The following is a 22,252-nucleotide window of genomic DNA, read 5'->3' as shown; positions in this document are numbered from 1 at the left end:
ATTGTAACTGCAGCACAATTTGCAAGGCTGCTCTTTCAGGTACGAGCTCCTTGTTTTGTCCTGGCTGGTTGCAGTCCCTTCCTGTTGGGAACTACCCTGTTCTGTGCCACGTTCACTCTCCACCACGTTCGTTTGTTTTGCCTTCATTCATCCTAACTTCCTGCCTGCATCTATTGAAAAGTATTGCTTTAAAGAGCGTTAATTCATATGAAACAAAATAAAAGATAAAGCACAGTAGGAAATGACAGATGTTTTTCTGTTGTCACACAATATGTATACCATCACACTGCACAGCCCTAGTACATCGCATAAACAGAGAGAGAGATCCTCACAGCATCTTTCTGTATTTTTGCCACTTTGTCTCTCAAGCTCAACTTGTCCTGCAGCTACAGATCAGGGGACCACGGGGGCAAACACCCTCCCCCTCCTCCCCTTCCTCCTCCTCCTCTCTCCACCTCCATTTTCCTCCACTGTCCCTTCTTTGCCCCTCATCCCTCTCTCCCAGGACCACAGCCAATAACATTGTTGAGGTCACCTATGTTAATTACCTCACTAGTGCAACTGGGAAAAATTTCTGCAACACACACACACACGGCACACATGGACAGTTCACACACAGCAGAGTCGGTGAGTAAGCATATGTCACTGAAGCAGTGCGTGTGAGAGCGAGAAAATAATAGTTTCAAAGACAAGGGAAATGGAGAGAGTGAGGAAATGTCATGGAGAAGGATGCCAGGCGTACAAAGGAAAGAGGATACGGAGAAGGTGGAGAAAGCAAGTTGAGACAAGGACCAGAGTGGAGTAATGACTAAAGCCCGGAGAAAATTCTGTTTGAGTGGATACAATCCATTCACAATTCCATATCATAAGCAAACATGTTTGAGTTTTGAGTCTGATGCACTTAAATGCTACAAATGTGGACTGACTGACCTTACCTGCACTGAGATGAGACTTTGAGCAAAATCTCAACAATGTGTGGGAAGGAAAGATAGTGAAAAAAAAATCTGCTTTCCCTCCACCTGAATGAATAAATGAACTGCAGAAAACTGAGTAGGTTGCACTTTTAATGCCGACTGCACCTGGAAGCGAATGTCAGCTACCTGAGCATTGACTGTGGTTTTAGCTCGAGCTGAAGTTGAAAGATGCCGTATGGACACACTATAGCACATTTAAATACACTGCTGTTCTGGCAACACCATCTGGTTTAGGAAAAGCTGGTGTAAAGTCTGGAGAGATGCGGAGAACATTTTGTCCGTGTTCCTGTGCAGGCTCTCTGTTCACACTTTTATTTTTTTGTTTTCTTTTCCTGTGCCTGCTTTGCTGTTCAGATTAGCTGAGCTAAGCAAAGAGAGACGAGGAGAGAAGAGAGTGAATATTGCTCTCCCCTCTGCCCAACCTGTCTGTCTGTCTATCTGTCTGTCTGTCATGCACACGGGGGTCTATTTATGGAAAGCAATGTCACTCATGCAACACCATCAGATAGATTTCTCCCTGGCCTGCTCACTTCTCATACATCATTAACATTCTCCACGACCCCGGGCACACACACACACACACACACACACACATACACACACAGCACACGACTGCCTCATCAACTAGTACAAGACGACAGAGGCAAAGGGCTATACAGCCCCACACTATGTATTTACACTTCATGCTCAACAGCCAGCTGGAGGAAATGTGTGCATAATCACGAGGAGCACTGTGGAATACTGGACATTTTGTTATTCTTACAAGTAAATAATAAAAACATTTTTGCCAAATACATACAAATACGTAAACAACTGCAATTACTTTCAATTAATCTGTCTGTCATTTTTTCAACTCACAGTTTGCTGCAAATAGCGAAAAATATGCCACACTGTATCTCCAAGTGAGGTGATACAAGTGAGGTCTTCAAATCCCATATTTTAGCTGACCAACAAACTCCCCATCATTTTCACTTAACAAAGAAAAGTGACAAATCTCACATCTGAAAAGGCAGACCTGATACTTAATTTTCTGCCTTTTAAACTGATTAAGCGACAAAAGATTTCAGCATTGATACATTTTTCATTCTAGAGACAGCACTGCAATGATTCCCACTTAAAAATAGGTTTGGACATTTTGGGAACTTATCCGCTTCCTTGCTGAAAGTTAAATAAGAAGACTGATACCACTCTCGTGTCTGTAAAGTAAATATGAAGCTGCAGCCTGTAGTGGTTAGTTTAGCTTAGCATAGAGACTTCAAACAGGGGGAAAGACGTAAGCGTGGTATAGGTATTCTCACTCGACATTCAGCAAGAAAGCAAATATGCATAAAAATGTGAAACTACTTCTTTAAAGGCTCTTATCTGGAGAAAGATGAGTTGTAAAGTATTTCTCAAGGACACAAAAGCAGGATGACCGTCTGCTGAAGGAGTTAAACTTACGACGTTTTGGTATCGCACAGTCTTTACAATCAGACCTTTTACCTGCCCTGCCCGTTACAAAGGACAGTCAGATTTATTCCTTTACTTTCACAAAAATGTAACTGCTCCCAAAGCTTGAACTGGCAATAATATGATGAGACAAAACCTCATATTTGTAGGTGATTTTTATGTGCAGCTGCTGTTTCACTTAAACAACTGTCTTGATAGAAATGTTCTTTTCCAATTACTTAAAGTGGTCTAGCAGTTTGAAGTTGACATCATTTTTGAGCTGTCATGTCACTTCTGCCAATTGCAGATATTTTAAGTGTTACTAGTTTAATGTGTGTCAAAGTGTCAAATAAGGATTGTATGTGTGCATGTTTGTGTACGAGAGAGAAAGAAGAGAGTGATGGAAACAAAGAGTGAGAGAGAGAGACAGAGAGAGAGGGAGGGAGAGTGTGTGTGTGTGTGTGTGTGTGTGTGTGTGTGTGTGTGTGTGTGACCTCGTCAGCCTCAGAGACAGCCTTCAGAGAACAGCGATGACAGGAGGAATTAGTGAGGCAACACAAACCAGAGAAAACAGCCTCCTCTCCTCTTCTCCTCAACCAAAGAAATATCTACTAGCACTTTCACTAGCTCACTAATGCAAAATTTCACATTCAGGCAAATGCAAAGCAACTCTTTAGGAGTCAGTTAATAGTGTTTCCAGTGTAACACAGAACACCAGGAGTTAACAACACGACCACAGACATATGGGATGGAGGCACAGAGACAGAGAAGGGAACACATCTGGACTGGGATTAGGACAGCTAAAGAGGCTAAAAAAGGAGGAGGAGACAGAAGGATAGGCTTAGCGGCGGCTATGGGAGGGGCAGGGGAGCTGTCGGGGGCATGTGATGTGTGAAGGTGGGGGTTGGTGAGAGATGAAGTGAGTGAGAAAGTTCTTTTCCTTACTTGAAAGAAGCCCGGGGGCATGGGTCCTCCCGGCATGCCATCATTGGGTGGCATGTTGCCCATCACTGGACTGGGTGCAGCGGCTGCACTCTGAAAAAAACACACAACATACTCTTAGGATTCATGTTCGATGGAGGAACACGCAGCTGCCGGACAATTAAAAAAATTAAAATTATGGAAAGAGAGATATGGCATGTGGAAATTGCTTGCCACAAACTTCCTGATTATTCTCAATGAATTTTAGGACATAAATGCGGCAGTTAACTGAGATAACTGATGCAGATATCTGAGTCTTCAGAGATACATTATTTGATGAAGAGCACAAAACTATCTTGTCAAAGATACAGATAATTTAGGAGGAATATTAAGGCTTCAGTGTGTTTCCAGCGAACTATAGTTTGTACGATGCACCGATTGACCAAAGCAGACAACCAAATCAGTCTGACCTTTTCAGAACTGGCTGAACTTGAAAACATGGCAGCTAGCTGTCCTGTTGCAAACTATTTTCAGGTCTGCTTTGTTAAGATGTAAAAGAAGTCCATTTCTTTCGAGCAAAGTTCCAAAATAATCTGTTGACCATCAAAAACTATGTGAAATATTTACATTTACACAATGTCTGACTGAAAATAACATTCCTTGGTGTCAAATCTCAACACTTCCTGTAACTGTTTCAAATTAAAGGTCTTCCAATGGTGCCTCTGTGTAGGGCCAGAGCTCAAATGTCAGTCTTGATACTCAAAACAACATGTTTTCAAAGTCACAAGGCACAAGAGTCTGATCACGCTTTTCTTGCAACAGTTTTTAGACTCGACTTAGAGACATTGTGTGAAAGTATTGAGGTTCATCATCCAGTCCACCCCATTCTTTGTTGAAATTTGTTAAATTCCTATCATTGTTTTATTCCTCCTCCATATAGATGAATAAGGTGAAAACATGTGAATCAGTACCAAAGTCTTGATTTATACAGAGCTGCTTCTACCTCTGTATGAAACGGCTATTTAAATATGCCCCCCAAATACATTTCTTGCAATTTTCCTTCGTCTTTGCGCTCAATCATAATGATTTTCAACATTGGGAAGGAGACAGATGTGACAGTCTCTGCTCTAATTTTTCTTCTGAGGCAGTGAGGCTGACAGTTGGTGTTTGGTCATGACTGCCTTGTCTGAGCTCTGAGACGTTCACACATGGCCAGCGCAATGAGAGGAGGAAACAAAAAAGAACGTGAACGTGAAGCCAGCTCGTGACTTACAGGATAGCTGCAAAAGAGGGATTATAAAGCTACAAACAGGCCTTCTTCTAAACTAACACACTGTCAGTGACCACAGTCTTTTCTTAAACAAGTAGCTCTAGTTCCCAAATGTGCCTTAACCATTGAGATGGCAGGTCAGAAAACTGCTTTTATAATAAACCATTTTGTTGATTAGGTTTGAGGGCTTGTTGAAAAAACGTAGGGGAACCACAGAAGTTGTAACAGTCTTAATAATGCTTTTTTAATTTCACAAAATCTGTAAGCTACCAAACAAAAGACAAAAATCTACAAACACACACACAGTGCTCTCCTCCATCCCCTCCCCACTGTAACTAGAGCTTCATTCACTTCCAGAGCAAACAATCCCTCCATCGCTCAACTGACCCACACGGCCCAGACACTAACACTAACACTAACAGGCCCTGGGGCCGTGAAGCAGGACGCACACATGCACGTACGTGAACACACTGCACTGGTAAGAGGGCGTGAATCTGTGGGACTTACAGAGTGTGGACATGGACATATCCACAGGAGTGGACAGAAGGAGCTGGCAAACAAGAGAGATTGAGAAGGAGGGAAGAAGAGACAGAGGGATCTCTCAAAGGGTGATGAGAGGTCAGACAGTAAAGAACAGTCTGCCAAAGATGTTTCTGTAGTATTCTGAGGTCCGTGTGTGAACTATATCAGTTCCCCAGAGCCTCAACAGTAGACAAACAGGGAGAGGATGAAGCCAAAAGTGTCAAAAGAGCTAATTCACCAGCGATGTACCCAGCATAACCAAGTTATTAACTATGCTATTCATCAAACACAACCCATGTCGACAGTGAGTCTGGTTTAAGCTGATGGTTTAAGGTTCATAAGAGATGGACATTAGCCCCACTGATATGAGGTATAGGCACAGTTTCCAGCCTTTCACCTTTTAAATTATATAGAAGCTCCTTGCAGCCTGGTGGTTTGGGTCAGGTATGAAGAAGCACTAAGGACCTGGGGATGGGGAGCTCTGTTGCATTTCATCTCCCCCTATGTTTCTCATCACAAGTGCTAACTATAAAATTAAGAGCAAAAACACCATATAAATATCTTGGAAAGACACTTCCTGGTGGACATTCTCATTAGTCTGGTTCCTAGATCCAAACCACAACCAGAGTCAGGCTTAAATTATACAGAGTTTAAAGTGGTCAGATCCTGTTGTTTTGTTGCTTGGTTGCTCAGGTCTGTGTGTAATACGCACGGACTGATTTTCAGCTCAGATCACATTCGCAATTAGTCAAACATAAAAATGTGTTTTTGAGTCAAATTGGAGTGTGAAGTGCAGGAAGAAAAATGTTTTCCAGTCTTGTTAGCTGGTGTTCTCTCTGTTTGGGTCTATTAGAGTCCAGTGTGTTTTTAGGCGAGTCTAATTATCCTGATGTACATTTGGATATGGTCTGACTGTCCTCGGATCCCATGCTAATGTCGTCTCTTTTAAAAAAACAGGTGGGTTTTCCAGCGTTCTGTCGAGAGTCTAGAGAGTGTCCAAACACACATGCAAACACACACACATGCACACACACACACAGATTGTATCAGAGAGCATTTGGTGTTAAGGAGAGAAAAGAGAGAGAGAAAAACAGAAAGGGTGCAAATGAAAATGAGGGGAGGAAGAGAGGAGGATGAACGGCAGGGCATCTCAGGGAGAGGAGGGAGAGTGAATGGAAGTGGTGCTGGCATGTAAGTGTATGTGTGGCGAGTGTGTGTGTGTGGCTGCCTGCCTCAGCCAGCCAACGAGGCTCCACAGTACTCAGGTGAAGCAGCAGCAAAAGGCCCCTTCTCCTAGTTGCCATGACAACCCCGACCTCAGCTCCTGCTCTCCAGTGCCCATTAAAACCCTCAGGCCGTCAATCATCAGCATGGCCAGGGAGCAAGAGAGTGAGAGAGAGGGAGGGGGAGAGAGAGAGAGAGAGAGAGAGAGAGAGAGAGAGAGAGAGAGAGAGAGAGAGAGAGAGAGAGAGAGAGAGAGGAAGAAGAAAAAAATAAGAAGAAGAAGAAGAAGAAACAGAGATGGAGTTTAAAGCAGCCTGTGGCTTTTGATAGCTGCCCTGTTTGCCACTATCTCCCTCTTTTTCTCTCTCTGCACACAAACAAACCTGAACAGTGTTAACTCCTCACACACACACACACACACACACACACCACACTCCTCTGTCTCACTCTCTCCACACCTCCATAAAACCATGACACTTTATTCTTTTTTCTATTCGAGTCTTTATTCCTCTCAAATATGCTCTCATAAATGCTATCTTCATTCAGCACACATTTCTAACTAATACTGCCTCCTGTTCACTACATACAGCGTCTTCAGTCTCAATTCTGCATCATTCCATACCTCATCCTCCATATTGGAAAAACTGCTTCAAGATCAATTAAGCATTCAATATTCTCAAACTCTAAAAGCACTCCGTTCATTTATTCTGTTTTCTAGGGTGTTGGCTTGGTATGACTCTGATCTGTTAAAACTTTATTTTTTGAAGAGAGAAACATGCATTATTTTCTTACTTGCCCACAGAGGGAAAAATTCATTGATGCACTTTTTCATGTCTCTGCTAGCAATATGATGTCGTGTTGAAAGGTGAAAGCTCCTGAATGGAAAGGAGATCAGGGAGCAATATGTTTAAAGGAGTAGGCTAGTTGGACATTTTGGGAAAAACACTCAATAGCTTTTTGCTGAGATGAAAAGGTTGTTGCCACTCTCATGTCTGTATGGTAAATATCAAGCTGGAGCCAGCAGCTGGTTAGCTTAGCATAAAGACTGAAAACCAGGGGAACAGCTAGCCTAGCCCAAAGTAACAAAATCCACTCACCTGTTTAATGCTCAAGTGTGAAAGCAACAAGGTACAGGTCAAAAGAAAAATTCAGCAGATAACCCTCTTAAAAACACAATTTCGCGTGTTTTGTTTGTATTAAATGAGATGCAACAGGCTAATTAGTGAGCTTTATAGGTGCTGCTAGGTGGAATTTGTCACCTTTGGACAGAGCCCAGCTGGATGTTTTCGCCTGTTTTCAGTCTCTATGCTAAGCTAAGCTAACTTGTGTTTGCTACATGTTTGGCACACACCATGAGAATGGTGTCAATCTTCCCATCTAAATCTTGGCAAGAAGGCAAACACTGGCATTTCCTCAAAATATTTAACTATTTAATTTATGGTTGGCAATTACTAGGCTTTCAACCACTGTATTCATTGATATTATTCATATATTTGTACAGTTGTTCTAAATAAACTACATAATGCAGTTTCACATGAATGAAATCATTAATGTGACTATAGTAATAAGGCAGTTTTTTTTATTTATTTTACTAATTCATAATGTTTCTTATCTCTCAAAACTCATCAGCCCAAAGAGGAAATGAGGTTGTTTCATAATCCAAGTTCATTTTATGTTAGATAAAATAGGCTAATCTCACTGGTCAACATATTCAAATGGTAGGAAGAGTCATTAAAAAGGAATCTATTTTTTGTCTCACTGATAAAATGAGAAGGAATAGACCACTTGGAGTACGTTTGTTCCCCTTCTGCCCCTGGTTGTGAGCCTCTTTAGCACCACAGTGGAGGCTGGATGGCCCACAGACAGTGAGTGAGCGGCTCTATCAGCCCGGTGATCAGACCTCGGCTTCCAGGGGGTAATGGATCTGCTGTTATCTGGGTCCAGACAAGCAGACCAACACACTGCTACCTGCTGGCCACAACAACACTGATACCGACCTGCTAGTGCCTGTGTTGAGTGCGTATGTGAATATATGTGTGCAAGCCTGTGTTTCTTTCAAATCACGTGGGCTCAGCCTGATCTGCCTGGACTGACCTTACAGTCTTCAGTGATCCCCACATAAACTCTCTCTCTATACCCCTAACACATACAGAAAGTGTAATGTGTTCACAGTCACATAAAAATGTTAAAAGTCCACACTGGTGCCCTAAGGCTCTGAACAAAAGTTTTCACACACAGACACACACACAGTCCAGTCCAGTCCAACTCTTCTCTGAGTGCACATTATTCACTCAAGGGCTCTCTCTCTCTCTCTCTCTCTCTCTCTCATACTTCTGTTTATATCCTCTCATTCTCTCTCATTCTTTGTCTGCTCCACAGTTATACAAAAAAACACAAACTGTGAATGCTGCAGAAATAGCAGAAGGGCTGAAGATGTTAATGTAAAGAACTTGTCCTTGGTTGCAAAAGGGCTACAAAGAAAGTGTGAGGCTCAATCAGAAAAAAAAAGAACGATACTCATGTTCAAACTGAGATCCACGCAGGCACAAACAGTGTGAACATACATATGAAGGGACGCTCCATTGTGTGTCTATATGTGAAGTTTCTGCAGCTCCCACACTAATCTGCAGACAAACTCCTGGCTTCATCGGGCCTCGTGCATCTCCATAACCAAACTAGGAATTCCTCCCCTGTCATCGCCGTCACCTTCTCCTCTTAGCTCCCCCATTTGTCTTTCTGTCACAGCCCTCGTTCTCCTCCTCTCCCTTCAGCTTCGAGTGCTCCAATAACTCTGTCAGTGAAGTCAGCTCTTTAAAGATTAGCGGAGAGGCAGGTGTGTGTAAGCAGGGCTGCCGGCCGACAGACGGGTCTAATCGATGGAAGACAGAGAGCTGCCTGGATGCTCTGGCGGGAACCCGACTCCCACCCCTGCCACATGAAAATGCCCTCGACGGCAGGAGCTGCTCCCTGCACAGGCATGTACACACACACACACACACACACACACACGCCACTGCCTTCCCATAGCTCCAGCAGCTGTTATGTCAATCAGGTGAATTAATTACCGGTAAACAAATCTGCTTGGGATCCCCCCACAGAACACACACAAACACAAACAAACACACACACACACATATCCCTCCTCCCCGTATCCCGAACATCTTTTCCCAGCATCAGGGCCCCAGGAGCCTGGAGCTGCTGCCAGGCACCGCTTGGAGCAGGAAGCCCAGAGGGAAGGCGCTGTGACTGGAGGACGCTACCACGGCTCTCCCCCTGCTGCCCCGGAGCACCTGCCTTTTCTCCTGCTGCTGCCTCTCAGGCTAACCAATCAACCTATGGCAATTCACACATACCTCCTGACAGGAAAGACACACTCTGGAGTGTAAAAGCCATAAACACACAAATTTATACATTATGCACACACACCCTGGAAAAAAAAAGCTTTAGAAAAAACAAACAAATGCAGAAACACAGACAAATGTGCTTGTCAGTTCCCACCGCCTGTTTACATGATACTGATGTGCTGACTGTCTGTGGGCTACATGGCAGCTGACAGACTGAAGGGAAGGATCCATACGATGGGACAGACAAAACCACTCTGGTTTCTCTCTTAGTTAGTTTCATAGTTTGAAGTCATTGTTCCTATTGGAAATCACAACATGAAAATACAAGCAAGCAAACACACTTCTAGGTTAACACTTGATGTAAATTTGACTGACCTGTTGGTTGGCTGATTGCTTACAACCTCTCTGATCATGTAGCCAGTCATTCATGCTCCACTGTACTTTGTTCTAACAGCTTTTTCTGGATCTCACTGACAACAACTGTCGTCACCATATCGAACAGAAAAGATCATAACCAATAGAATAAAATGGATAAAAAGCTGTAATCAACCCAAACTATCATCTTGTACATTTACAAAAAGATATTCACATGCTTCTTTGCAACAACACAGCACTGGTTCAAGAGCTGAAACAATTAGTTGCCAATTATTTTGAACAATCTCTGAATCCAGCCTCTGAAATGTGAGGATTTTCTACTTCCTCTTTCCTATCACTGCAAATGGAAGATCTTTGGGGTTTAAACTGGTGCAAAAGAAGCAATTTAAACATGCTGCTTTGGGCTCTAATAAATTCTGACGGCATTTTACACCATTTTCTGACAGCTTACAGAGCAACTGCTCGATTATTCAGAAAAATAACTTATATAGAAATTAATAAAAATAATCTTTGGCTGTGGTGTGATAACAACATGACTGATTAAACTAAGAGCTGTTAGCAGGAAGGTCCTCAAGCCTAGAAGAAGATTCTTCTTCTTCTACCAGGGAGCTTTACTGTTAAACCATAAGCTAAACGAAAGTGACACAAACATGCATAAACTGAGTGTGCAAAACTCATAGACGACTGACGTAAAATAATTTAGTAGCTGGCCTCTTGACACACACACACGCAGAGGTCTTTATTGGCTTTATTGGTGTCGGTAGATGATGACCAAAGGTTGGTGATGGCCTGCTGCTCGCCCGGTGACCCTTTCTAACACAGGTCCCCCCTGCTGGCACTGCTCTTTAATTACACACACACACAGACACACACACACACGGCCTTTCACTCCCTCATTAGGCAGTTGGTGTTGGGTGGAAAGCCACCAGAAAAGCGGAGGACAGGGTGTCATGATGACGCTCGCACGCACACGCACACACACACGTGCACACACACACACACAAACACTCTTTGAATGAAAGAGGCAAATTTCTACATGCACTCTAAGCTATATGCCTAATTAAAGATTATTAATGCTGCTAATTAGGGAATAATAGCATGCTTGGAGGTTGGAGACTAAACGTAATGTGAAGACCAGCATAGATGCAGGAAAGGTGTGTAAAGGTTTATCTGAGAGAGAGAAAGAAAGAGAGAGAGAGAGAGAGAGTTAGGGGAAATGATTTTATCATGCTCTATCTCCCTCCTGTCATCTGAAATAAGTGGCTGGTGTCACGCTACCACGGCACTTATTCACTGAGTCCAGACGTGTGCTCTGTACACAGCAGGGCTTCAGTCAACGTTCACCTCTGCAGGTCAGAGAGGGCTGGAGCAGGTAGATCATCCCCTGAAAGGCCACTTCACAGGTGATTTCACCCTAAACACTCTGGCACTTTTAAAAAGTGGTATGCAGTGATGTGTGCTTCAGTTCTGTCTCTGTTTCATTGTCTTTTTCTTCTGGGACAAATGTAAGTTCCCCAATGCAAAACATCTGCAGTAAGTGGCGGGATCTGGTCTCAGTACCTCAGAATCAGACTGCTGTGTCCTGATACACCAACATTCAACAATCACACACAGAGAGATCCATTATGAAAGAAGCACAGACAAATTCTGCTCAGTCTCCATAGGCCTGAATGTAGTGCAGCCAAAAGACATGTCACGCTTTGCCAAGCAGATGCTCACTTTTTTCAGCTTCAAAACCGCAACTTCCCTCACTGCTCCATTGTCACTTTTTACTCTTTCACCCATGCATTAAAAAAACATAATAAAAATCACAGCAAAATCAACAGAAACGCTGAGGGAAAGCTGATATCACAAAAAGTATGTAAATAATAAGCAATTCATCAGCAAAAAGACTCCAGGAGTGCACTGAACATCTCACACTGATGATAAATAACAGCATTAGAGAGTACAACAGTGGAGTTTTCCTTCAACACACACACACAAACAGAGAGGATTCACTCACATAGACACCGACACAAGCACAAATAGACAAGGATGTATATGCACTACACACAATGACATTCAGTGAGCAACACCATGTGACATTTACATGTCTGCAAATTTATTTTCTGTACATTTGGACATCCACATTCATGTTCCTACATCCTACAAACTGTACAATCTTTTACTTACTACATCCTGTATATGTTTAAATATATGTCTGTCGCACATTTTTTTGCATATATGTTTACATATTAAAGCTGGGGTAAAATTGGAGAAACGAGGAAGAGCCGCCGGATTTGAAAGCATCCAACTGAAAAGACTCCAGGACTCCCTACAAAGCCTCTCCTCTGAAACACATGGACGCTCACTGCCTGAATACACTGACTGCCCTTCCAGCTGGGAGATATGTGTGAGCAGCAAGTTTGCCACGTTCCACAAGCTCTTAACTCTTTCAGTCTAATAAATACAAAAATAATCAACTCTGTGAAATGCCACAATTAGTACCTCAGCTAGATCATGTCTCATTCACGTGTAGCACTTATCCATCCATCCATTTTCTATACCGCTTATCCATCAGGGTCGCGGGGGAGCTGGAGCCTATCCCAGCTGACTATGGGCAAGAGGCGGGGTTCACCCTGGACTGGTCGCCAGTCAATCGCAGGGCCAACACACAAAGACAAACAACCACACACTCTCACACTCACACCTAGGGGCAATTTAGAGTAGCCAATTAACCTAATGTGCATGTTTTCGGTATTGTGGGAGGAAGCCGGAGTACCCGGAGAAAACCCACGCAGGCACAGGGAGAACATGCAAACTCCACATAGAAGGGCCCAGACCAGGATTCGAACCTGGAACCCTCTTGCTATGAGGGCCTGTGTAGCACTTATCAATATCAAAATGAAACGCAAACAACAAACGTCTCTGCTGTTAGCACTCATAGCTGTCCAGTTAGCATGTTAGTATTGGGAAATTTTGATGACACTTTCTCTGCCATTCTTGTGCAACCAGTTCACTAACAGCTTTACAATACATCCACCTAGCCTTGTAGAAGACTCACATCACAGACATCAGACTTTTGTCTGTAACTGTTCTCACTGATTCCAGCAACAAACATAAAGAGAATATTACACACAAATCTTGGACAAAAACACTGAAAATCATCTATGTTTGTTGAATATTTGTCATCCACAAAAACAAGCATGTTTTCTTAAGACAGATGCCAGAGTTTTGTATTCAACACGCATCACTTCCCATATGTGCACCAAATCTGCACATTTGCAGGGAACACTGAACATCACCATCACTAACAGAAAGAAGCAGAGGAGAAGAGACACAACACACTGAATGCTGAATGCTGCTATGTTGCTATTTTTAAAATCTTTAAGCTGAACACTAATTTGTTATGTTAGGGGCATCCTGGTGGTCAGTGGGTCATCAGACTGACTTTAGTTCAATTTTTGCTGTTTTTAAAACTTGTTAAGACACTGACCATGTAATTGTAATGTCCTTGTATGTTTGATCAAATACGTTTCTGCAGAAAGTACAAAAAGCTTGTGAGCGCTGTTGGATCAATCACTGCTATGCTATCAAAAACAGGAAAGGATTAGAAGACTGAAAAGTTGTATTTGTGTGTTGCAGATTAATTTTGATTTATTTATATTTACTCAAAATTGAAATGTAAAACCTTTAAAGAAACTCTAGAAAATCCAAAACTCACATGCATCTTCACAGACTGAACAATTCTGTTCATTACTTTCGCTGCAGTTTATCTAACCTACAGACTCACTTTCACACTTGCCACTGTTGGAATCTGTTGCAGCTCAAACTTTGCCAAGATTTAATAATATAACATAACACTTTATCAGCCAGACCTCCTACGGGACTATTAAAAATGAAAAGAGTCTCTGGCAACCTTGTTAGCAATATCTACCTCCTCCTTATTCTTTGGCATTCTTTCATATTCTCCTGCTCACTTCTTTTCTCTCTCTCTTTTTCTCATGTTAGGCTCACACAACTGGATTTTATTTCTGCAGAGCTGAAAAGGTGCATGATGAAAAGAAGAGGAAGTGGTGGTACCATATACTGTGAACACAGAAAATGGAAAGAGAGAGAGCAGCCGGGGAGTTACAGTCAGCCTGTACACATTCCATAGTGCCTAAAGCAACATGGTGGACCTGAAAAGCTGAAGTCAGACGTCTTTAGCTCGAAACTGTTTAAGAATTACCATAAATTATCCTGGATAATGTGGTAATAGCTGAAATGAGCTGAGTAAACACTGTGCTGGGGATACAGAATAAGAGAAATACCGAGGAGAAAAAGTCACTGCCTATGACTGCTTTTATTCTGCTCTACTGTAACAATAGATGTGCGCTAGCACATTCGACATTCAGGCCAAATTCTCACCCGTCCACTCTCACAGTCCGAGTGTCCAACACTTATGTTTAGCAACCACCAGAAACAGACCAGACATTTAAAACCATCTCACGCCAGTCTGATCCACTCACTCCATTTATATTTTAGAGTATACGTGTGTCTGTGTCTGTGTGCATGTGTGTCTGTCTGTGTGTGTGTGTGTGTGTGTGTGCACGTCGTACCAGACAGGAAGAGGCATTCCCATAGGAGCAGTCCTCCAGAGCGCCAGACATTGGGGGGTTGGGTGTGTGAGACACACACACACACACACACACACACACACACACACACACACACACACTGACACATGCACACACACACACACATACACGCATACATGCTACCAACTCAACATTTCTCATCTGAGAGGCACCACCATGTGGACCAACTGTGCTTCAAATTCACAAATTATAAGATTTGATTCAAATGGAACAGATTCACATAAAGCTTTTACATGTTTGGTGATTGGGATTCTTTTGTGTCTCATTGTTTCGTGTCTCATCATGTCCTCCATCATGGTGTACAAACATACATATAAAGAGTAAGCACACTTCAGTAGGATCAAGCAGTCAGTTAATCCCACAAACTTTCATAAGAACATTTACACATTTGGTCAAACATAGACTTTTTGTTCCATGTTCAACCTTTTTTAAAAAAATTATTTTTAGATAAATTAATTGTAGCTTTACAAAAATGCACGCATTTATATTCACTTAATGATCAAATAAACAACATTCTACAGAGCTGATCGGACTGAGCATCTCTAGACTTACAGGCTTGTAACAACAAACAGACATGTCAAACATCATCTGTCTTCCCCAAACAGCGTTCAGATTTCCACCAAGTCTGATGCCAAGTTTAGCCTCATCAGCTGCTTCACTCCAGGTCCTAAGGTTAGTCAGGTTCCCCTCTTTAAAACCAGTGGCCTTGAGGACCCAGGAGCCAAACATCACCTAAGCCTGTCTCCTGCCAGACAGGAGGAACAGGAGGAGGAGGAGGAGGAGGAGGAGGAGGAGGAGGAGGAGGTGAGGGGAGACAGCAAACCGCATTCCCAAGACAATAGACGGTCTGTGGGACTTGCTGAAACTCTGAGGGCCCTGGGGCACATTGAGGAAAGAGGGAAAAATTGAAGGAGAAAAGCAAAAAGAGAGAAAGATTGTAAGAAGAGCAAGAAAAAACGTCAGAAATTAAGAAAGAAAAAAAGGAAATATCAGGGAGGTAAAATGAAGAGAGAGAGTGCCCAAACAAGGAGGTGTAACAGAAAGGAAGTGGTTGCATGGTTGTGGTGATCCCAGGAGAGGAGGAGTGTGATGGTGTGTGTGTGTGTGTGTGTGTGGGGGGGGGGGGGGGGGGGGGGGGGGTTACTTGTTTCAGTAACACAGTGATAGAGCAAGACAGAGAAAAGGGAAAAGGCTTAACTATTACTGCTGCTACTTTAGCTTACCTATGAGCACTTTCAGTTCAGTCACTACTTGTGTTTCATCATATGCTGTGTTCATGCCACGTCACACAAGGCACAGTGGGTTAAAACATTTACAACGACCTCCTAGTCCAGGGTTTTCCTGAGGAAATTGCTGAAGAGAGGTGCTAAACCACCCAGAGGCACACCACGTCTCCTAATCAGACTTCTCAGTGGATGACAACCTAAACAACATTCGTTATTTGAAGTAATATCACTACCCTTCTTTTATTTTTACCTCAAGGTTCATGTTTTATTTCATAATGTTTATTAATCTTGCATCACGGTTAGGGTAGGCTGTTTACAGGTGAGGTGGCCGGCCTCCACTGCAAAACACTGCAGGGATTACGAGTAGGAGATAAGGAGATTTTCAGGCAGCTACAGCAACTCCCACTTAGCGAAAAGAACTGCTGAACTCCAAGTCCAAAAAACTTGAGCCAAACTAGCAGCTAAGTAACTGAAAACAAAATCCAAGACAAATAACAATGCAGAAAACATTAAGTTAAGTGCTAAAATAAAAAAAAAACCAAATATATATATTGGGGGAAAAGAATTTAAAAATGAAACACTTTGCCTTTGTGGGATACCATGCAGCCAATGACGGGTGGTAGAGCAGGAGGATGACAGACGGAGGTTCACCCTTCTATGAACCTTATGACTGTACCTGCCTGCCTGCCTCCTCCCTCCCTGCCATCACACCTCCACTAGGTCCTCCCCCTGTCTGTCCCCAAGAGGACACACTGAGAGATAAATGGCCTTGCAGGACCTGCTGACCTCTGGACCACCAGTCGACAGACTCCCAGAGTTTAGCCGGGCCTGGCATACAATGAGATCTGACATTAATGTGCTCTATTTGCATTCTTGCTTCCAGGAACTATTTCGGTTGCCAGGCAGCGTAGCTCATAGCTTGCCATAGCTTGTTGTCAGAGACAGCGGCGTCGGGGAGGTGCTCTTTCAGGGATAATTTAAACTTCCATTTTAGTGACACCCGCCTTTCAACCTCCACACAAGACCTGACAGAGAGTACGAAGCAGCTAGTTCCCGTCCGGCCGTTCGGGGGTCAAAGAGCCAACAATTCCTGGGTCGGCCCCAGGCGTTGTCATTAAGAAGGAGGTTGACAAATATTTACTCTGGTGGTGTTGTGGAAAGGAAAAGATGAAGAAGAGGAAGATGGGGTAAAGATTTCCATAGAGCACCTCACTTTCGCTTAACGCAAGCACACATGTAGGCTGGCGAACTCTCACCAGCATCGGCATCAATAAATAAATAGAGGCTGACAGAAATATCCCCAGCATAGTCTCAGCCAGCTTAGCATAGCACTGGCACGCACAGAGAGAGAACCAGAAAGGGGACAAACACACACACACAAAGACTGAGACGTAAAGATAAAGGCTGGGAGAGATAGCAACAGAGAGAAGAAAACAAGAAGGAGTCAACCAGAGCGAATAAAAAGGGAAGCTAAGAGAAACAGAGAGAGAGAGAAGAAGAAAAGAAAACGGGGAGATTTAAAGGCAGAGAAAGAAGACATTCTTTGTGTTTGGCCCAGGTCTCCAGTCAGTAGAAAGGATTAATAGCTGAGGTAAAACATGCTTACTGTTCACTCCTGTTTGCAGGAAGAGAGGGGGGTTATTTTCTCTCACACACTGAACGCCCCACGTCCCCCTTTGCCCCTCGCCCCACCCAAGTCAGATTCTCCCTTTCCCCCTAACCTCCTCATCTCCACACCCCAACAGACGGACACAGCAGACTGGGCTCTGCGGCTCTGCAGCACACACAGTCTGGAAACACACACGACGACCCCCCTATTTGAGCCTCTGCTCCGTCACTCTGTCTCAACTTCTGGTTCTGATTTAGAAACAAACTCCTCTCGTTCATCCCTCTCTCCCGTTCTTCTCTTCAATTCATCTCTCTCCCTCTCTCTCTCTCAGCGCGTGTGTGTGTGTGTGTGTGTTTGTGTGTGTGAAAAGAAAAAAAGAGAGAGAGAGTAAAACTCTTGTCTCCTACAAATGGATACACCAACACGTGTGCAAGCACAGCCTGAGACATTTATGCCCCCTGTGTGAGTTGTGGCTAGATACACACAGACACACACACACACACACACACACACACAGACAGGCGCACACACACAGCATGCAGCACCCGAGATCATATTCATGGAGAAACATGCTCCCTGCTCTTCAATGATTAGTTTAAATATGCCAGTGATCACAGAACGGCAGGAAGACCCTGTACACAAGAAGACACCCCCCCCACACACACATACACACACACACACACACACACACACCACACACACACACCATCCCCTCTCTCCCTCCTCCATAACACAGACACACACTTTTCATTTGCTGTTTCCCCTTCGAGCAGTGCCGGCAGGCTGCCAAGCTACACATAAACATGGTGCATTGCATTTCACAGCCTTTCTGCAGGTACAGTAATGCAAACACTGGAAAATATTTAAGCCACATCAGACGGCCTGCTCGTTCTCAGTCAGAACTGAGGCTTCTGAAACTCTGATGTTTTTACCATCAAATCACACCAGTGAGCAGTAAAACCGCTGGTGGCTGCTGTGTGTCTTTCTGGTACAAATTAGAACAAAGTACCATTGATTGAAGATGGGAGTTTATAAAAATGTTAATGGTTTTCAGTTACAAGTTAGCTTGTAGGTTTGTCTCTTCAGCAAAACATTTTATCTTTATTTTCTATAATTATTTGGTTTGTTTAAGTGAGGTCTACACAGGATGCCGACACCACAATACTGCATGCAATGTTTAGGCTGTAAAAGCAACTGTGTGCTTTACAGCAAATCAACCAAAACCTAAACATCAGGTGATTTCACTACTCCAACTGGCATGGCATACTGGATAAATGACAAATAAAATCTGCACATTCTCAGTCCTCCAGGCTTTGAAGAGACCTTTGCAAAAACTTCTGGCCGTAACATTAATCCAAATATGTTCAGTTGTCTTCATAATTTGCTCCTCTGATCTACAAAAAGAAATGCATAAATCAACGTTATGCTGAGATGGCAGTGTTGGTCAGTCAGTCCGCCACTTTGGTCCGGTTGAAGCGTATCTCAACCACTATTGGATGAGTTGCTATGAAAATGTGTAATGACATTCATGGTCCACGGGCAATGAAGTCTACTGATTTTGATGATGCTTGACGTCTTCCCGTTGCACCACCACCAAGTTAACTTTTCAGATGTTACTGCATGCTATTACACTGAACTGATAAAGTGAGTATAGCAGGCATTATACCTGCTGCACATTAGCAGTGGCTCGCATTGTCATTGTGAGGGTGTTAGCATGTTGATGTTAGCATTAAGCTAAAAGCTGCTGTGCCTGTGTACAGACTAACAGAGCTGCTAGCATTGTAGACTCTTGTTTATGGATGCTTTTCTAATCAATGGCAAAAATCTTTTTCCCCCACAATATAAGTGGAGCAAATGTTACTCCATGTTTTGCCTTTTGTCTTACTATTATACTGTCCCTGCAATCAGTTAATTATATTTAGGCTATAGCATTTTTTTGCATTTTCATCAACTAACAAATAACAAAAAACAGGAATTGTTTGGATTTTTTTTGTTTGTTTTATTTTTTGGACAACAATTTTTTGAACCAACTTGAACACATTGCTGATTGTTCGCCACGACATGCTTTGGCTGTCAATTACGGTCTGTCAGTAGACAGGAATCTGACTGTTTATTCACTGTGAGAAACATGCCATTTAGCTTAACTGTGACCAAAGACTGAAAAGACAGTAAAGGTAAAGAACAGTGAAACTTTAAATTAGCTAAAGGTAGGATCGTTCTGAAATGATGATTGACAAGTCAACAATGGCCGACTTTTCATCAGCTTGGTGATCGGATTTGGCTGTGGAGATGGGATGTTTGTGAAGGAGCTGAATCAAAGAATAAGCTCTTTAAAGTGTAATATGGGTAACAATATTTTGTATTATCCCTCTTGATTTTATTATTGGTTGGTATGTAGCGGAGGGTAAGTGCGTATAAAGGCAATTTTTTCAACCTTTTCAAATGTGACATACAGTTGACCAGCCTTTACACAACCGCAGACAAATATAAAATACTGGGAATAGCCAGCAACCTAATACCATTTTAGACTACATAATGTTTTTATAAATATATTTACAAAGATAACATAGACATATTTATAATGACCACTTCCTTCAACCTCTACTCTTGATGCACTCATAACTGTTTCTTCTGAGTTAATCCATGAGGTAAGGTGGAAAACCGTATAAGACATGATTTGTCAAAATTTGTTTTAAATAACTTTTTTTGTTTTTTACACCCATGCATACAGCCTGTATTCAGCCATTTACACACAAACAACACACAAACCTGGACCAGCAACTTGATAATGCGACTCCAAGAAGATCATTTACACATATGCTTCCACACCCTTCAACACAAACTGACCTCCTGCTCCCCCGAGCTCCACTCCCTGACCTCTCTCCCACCCCCTTCTCCCTCTATTTTATCCCTCTGTATGTCAAACCTGCACATGAACATGAAAACGTGCACATGAACATGAAAACCAGCACATGAACATGAACAGGCCACATTGCCCCATGAGGAGAAATGTGGTTGTTTGCTTCTGTTATCTCTTTTTTCTCTGTGCCAGCTTTTTTTTCTACCCCTTGCTTAACTTAGTACTGCTTCTCTTTCTCTCTCTCCCTCTCTCACTTTCACCCCCCCCCCCCCCCAAGCAGCCCTCAGCCAATGGTGTCTGGGTGTCAGGCAGCTCAGAGAAGCTGTTGTCATGGTGACGGGGCTCCTGTCTGTGCTCTGTCCCTCAGGCATCCCAGGATCCAGAAAGCAGCATCGTGTTTACGTGAGAGAGTAGAGAAGAGGAGAGGAGAGGAGAAAATGATGGAGGGGAGGAAGAGGAGGAGAAGGAGGAGGAGGAGGAGGAGGAGGAGGAGGAAGAAGAAAAATAGTGCTGGGGATAGACATGAGGGACAAGAGGAGGAGGTTATTGTGGAGGGAGGGAGAGAAAACTGCCCCACTTTGACCAGCTTTTGTTCTGCTGTGTCTTCGGATTTGAAGGCCTCGCATAAGTGTGCGTTTGTTAATTTTGCATTGGTGTGTGTGTGTGTGTGTGTGTGCACCTCACATGGCCCTGTAGACATCCAGGCATCTCACACCCCTATTCCTGGCACCTCCACCCAATCTCTGACCTTTCTGGGACTTCAGCACACACACACGGACCTGACCCAGCAGCACAATCGCAGCTCTTTATACACCTCCCCCACTCCCCAACACACACACACCCACGCACACACACACACACATACATGCACACACGCTCATCCAAGATCATGTAACCAGCCCAAAACACTTGCACCTGGTGTGGCCTAAAATAAGGTCCCCAGGCAGCCATGTCACAGGGTGGCATGATGATGACAGCAGCTCGAAGGGTCAATGTAGACCACTATGACCACACACACACACACACACACACACACAAACAAACACAAAGTCTAGATCATTTATCTCCAGGGGGCATCTGTTGCTGATTGGTCGATGCCATTGTCTGTGCCCTGACCATGACACTTGCAGTATGGGGGTGTGCATTTGCACATTTTAATTCTGTACATCGTGTGTGAGTAGATACATAACTACTATACCAACAGAGCAGGTGTTGAATAGCACCTCAGGCCCTCCATACTGTATACTGAACCCCGCCAGCTCCTCTGTCTGTATCAGTGGTGGCCTATTGCTCTATAGCCTACACACTTGACTTTTTCTTGCTTTTCACAGGACAATCCAGCACGTTAATTGCAAGGTAAACAACTGAAGAGGAGCGTCAACCCCACAGGAGCTCTTTTGCTCTTCTCTCCTCTCCTCCCTCCCTCCTGTTCCTTCCTCTCGTCTTTTCTGAGGCAAGGTTGGTTAAGCCCCCCTTCAGAATCAGAATCTGGAAAAGCACCAGTTGGAAGCTAATCCGACTCGCCGACTGGACCCCTCCTCCGAAACAGCACAGCGGGGGGTGGACTGATGAAAGGGAGGCTGATATGAGGGACATGAAAGGCATTGTAGAGGCAAACAGAGCTGCAGACAGTCTGCCTCAGACCCCCGTGCTGCGTTCTGCACTGTACAACAAGCCATTTAAGACATTAAAATGGCACAAAACTGTCATAGTCGTTCGGTTATTCAGGCTCAAGGCTGGCGTCCAACTTTGTTTCAGCTGAACGTTTCTACTCTGCTGCCACTTGATGCACAGGTTAAGGCACTTAATGTCTAAACTCTGTTCACACTGTGTTCTAACAAATATTAACATCCTGTTTGTTCAAGGCCAAATCTCTCGGC

At 43.4% G+C, this 22,252-nt stretch overlaps 1 protein-coding gene across 2 annotated transcripts in view; it reads right to left on the bottom strand.

Annotated features, from left to right (window-relative positions):
- Window positions 1-22,252, bottom strand: part of ssbp4 (single stranded DNA binding protein 4) — an 82,405-nt gene that overhangs the window by 18,526 nt on the left and 41,627 nt on the right. For both annotated transcript variants that reach the window (XM_046391200.1, XM_046391201.1), the window contains exon 5: window positions 3,348-3,437. In XM_046391200.1, coding sequence (XP_046247156.1) covers window positions 3,348-3,437 — 90 coding nt within the window. The remainder of the gene's footprint in view (window positions 1-3,347; window positions 3,438-22,252) is intronic.

This window comes from Scatophagus argus, chromosome 6, assembly GCF_020382885.2.
Source record: "Scatophagus argus isolate fScaArg1 chromosome 6, fScaArg1.pri, whole genome shotgun sequence".
NCBI lineage: Eukaryota > Metazoa > Chordata > Actinopteri > Scatophagidae > Scatophagus > Scatophagus argus.
Note: the sequence above shows the minus strand (reverse complement) of the source record. Positions and strands in the feature narration are given on the sequence as shown.